This window comes from Eimeria necatrix, genomic scaffold (genome assembly GCF_000499385.1).
Source record: "Eimeria necatrix Houghton genomic scaffold, Enh_scaff279, whole genome shotgun sequence".
Lineage (NCBI taxonomy): Eukaryota > Apicomplexa > Conoidasida > Eucoccidiorida > Eimeriidae > Eimeria > Eimeria necatrix.
The window spans coordinates 1-2,500 of record NW_013653343.1 but is presented as its reverse complement, the minus strand read 5'-3'; the positions used below and the strand labels follow the sequence as shown (position 1 = coordinate 2,500).

Here is a 2,500-nt window from a genome sequence, read left to right as displayed (position 1 = left end):
CGCGCAGTGGCTAGCTAGCTAGCTAGCTAGCTAGCTAGCTAGCTAGCTAGCCAGCCAACTGACCGGCTAGCTAACTGGCTAGTCGCTGCTTGTCCTTGTGGCTGCCGCAGAGCAAGGGGCGTTGCTGCCTGACTGCAGCAGCAGCAGCAGCAGCAGCAGCAGCACTGAGGTGATCTGCCACGACCCCGCTGCTGCTGCTGCTGCTGCTGCTCCTGCTGCTGCTGCTCCTGCTGCTAAAGAAGAGGCTGGGTTCTTTCAGCAGCAGCCGCAGCAGCAGCTGCTGCTGCTGCAGCTTCCCCCAGCAGCGCAGCAGCCAGTCTATTTTGAATACCCGGACTCGCCTGCGGAGTGTCAGCAGCAGCAGCTGCAGCAGCAGCTGCTGCTGCAGCAGCACCTGCTGCCGCTGCCCAGCAGCAAACTCCTCGAGAGGTCGCTCACAGAAAACATCAGCTGCGCGACGCTAGGATTGTAAGTGCTCCCCAGCAGCAGCAGCAGCAGCAGCAGCAGCAAAGTTGCTGCAGCAGCAGCAGCAGCAGCAGCAGCAAAGTTGCTGCAGCAGCAGCAGCAGCAAAGTTGCTGCAGCAGCAGCAGCTGCTGCAGCAGGCCTCCGTAGCAGCAAATCCCTCCTCACCTCTTTCTCCTCGAGCTTCTCCTCTCCGGGCGTCCCACGAAGCTGCCTGGCTAGCCAGCTAGCTAGCCAGCTACTAGCTAGCTAGTCAGCTAGCGAGCCAGCCAGCTAGCTAGCTAGCTAGCTAGCTAGCCACGCGGGCCGCCGCCTCATAGGTAGCGTCGCATGTACTGATCAATGGCCGTGAAGGCAACTGCAGCAAAAGAACAGCCGCACAGCTAGCTAGCTAGCTAGCTGGCTAGCTAGCTAGCTGGCTAGCTAGCTAGCCATCTCGCTGGCTAGATCGCTAGCTAGCCAGCTATGTGCCCCTAAGACTGGCTAGCTGAGCTACCCCCGCAGCCAGCTAGCCAAACACTCCCCCCATCTCCCCGCATCTCGTGGCTAGCTGGCTAGCTAGCTAGCTAGCCAGCTAGCCAGCTAGCTAGCTAGCTAGCCAGCTAGCCAGCTAGCTAGCCAGCCCTCCAGCCCCCACCCCGCTAGCTAGCCACCGAGCTATTTGCCTGCAAAGATATAAACTCCTGAACTCGTTTTGGTCTATCTTCTCCGTCCCCTGCCCCCTAGTTCCCCTTCTATCTGCCTAGCTAGCCAGCTAGCTAGCTAGCTAGCCAGCTAGCTAGCTAGCTAGCTACCTAGCTAGCTAGCTAGCTAGCCGCAGCCCCCGAAAGCCCCACCCCAGCTCTCTCCCCATCCCTGCGCAGCCCTACCCCCCCCTCCCCCAGCTAGCCAGCTAGCCAGCCAGCTAGCCAGCTAGCCAGCTAGCTAGCTAGCTAGCTAGCTAGCTAGCTCACGCGAAGAGGCTGCTGCGTAGGCAGCGAGGGCCCGGGGGCCCCCCCGGCTCTTGAAAAGGGCCCCCGCGAGGGCCCCCGCGAGGGGCGGGTGGAAAGGGCTGTCGCCGCGCAGCAAAATGCAGCAGTTGTTGAAGCAGCAGTAGAAAAGGCCTGCGCACACGTGCTGCTGCTGCTGCTGCTGCTGCTGCTGCTGCTGCTGCTGCTGCTGGTAGTTGCTGCTGCTGCTGCTGGTGTTGTTGCTGCTTTGGTGTGGCGGGGGGCTGCGAGGTGCGGTGGGGCAGAAACGGTTTGGGGTTTAGGGGTTCGCAGGGTTTAGGGTTTAGGGTTTAGGGTTTAGGGTTTGGTAGGGTAGGGGGCGCGTTGTGTTGCTGCTGCTGCTGCTGCAGTTTGCTGCAGTTTGCTGCAGTTTGCTGCAGTTGCTGCTGCTGCGCCGCGGGCGCGGGGCTTCGCCGCCGCGCCTGCGCGCAGCGCCTACGCTGCAGGGTTTGCCGTCTACGGCCTGGGTCAGGGTTTAGGGTTTAGGGTTTAGGGTTTAGGGTTTAGGGTTTACTGAGGGTGGCTAGCTGGCTGCCCAGCGCAGGGGCACAAGTGCTGCAGCCATTCAGCAAAGCATTCAGCCGCAGCCGCGGGGAGGCCCCCCCCCGCTGCAGCCCGAGGGCCCCCCCGTAGAGGCCCCCCAGCAGCACCCCTGCAGCAGCAGCAGCAGCAGCAGCAGCAGCAGCAGCAGCAGCGGCAGCAGCAGCAGCGGCAGCGGCAGAAGCGGGTTCCAGGGTTTGGGGGGTTGGGGACCGATAGGGGTAGGGTTTGGGCCTGCGGGAGAGTGGGGGTTAAGGTTCGGCGGTTCGGGCTCGCTAGGGTTTAGGGTTTAGGGTTTAGGGTTTAGGGTTTAGGGTTTAGGGTTTACCTGCTGCGTAGCCCACGCCGGCGCTGTGGGTTAGCTTTTCTCCAAACTGCTTCCCGTAGCCATAAAGGTAAAGTTCATCTTTGCTGAAGGCGGGGCGGGGGGGCCCCCTGGGGATTTCGGGGAGGCCCCAGCTGCTGCTGCTGCTGCTGCTGCTGCTGCTGCTGCTGCTGCTGCTGCTGG

At 62.3% G+C, this 2,500-nt stretch overlaps 1 protein-coding gene across 1 annotated transcript in view; it reads left to right on the top strand.

Moving 5' to 3' along the window:
• Positions 1–472, top strand: part of ENH_00037880 (hypothetical protein, conserved) — a gene marked incomplete at both ends in the record, with an annotated part of 2,902 nt that extends 2,430 nt beyond the window's left edge. Inside the window, one exon of the mRNA XM_013580550.1 lies at positions 111–472. Coding sequence (XP_013436004.1) covers positions 111–472 — 362 coding nt within the window. The remainder of the gene's footprint in view (positions 1–110) is intronic.
• Between the last annotated feature and the right edge of the window lie 2,028 nt (positions 473–2,500).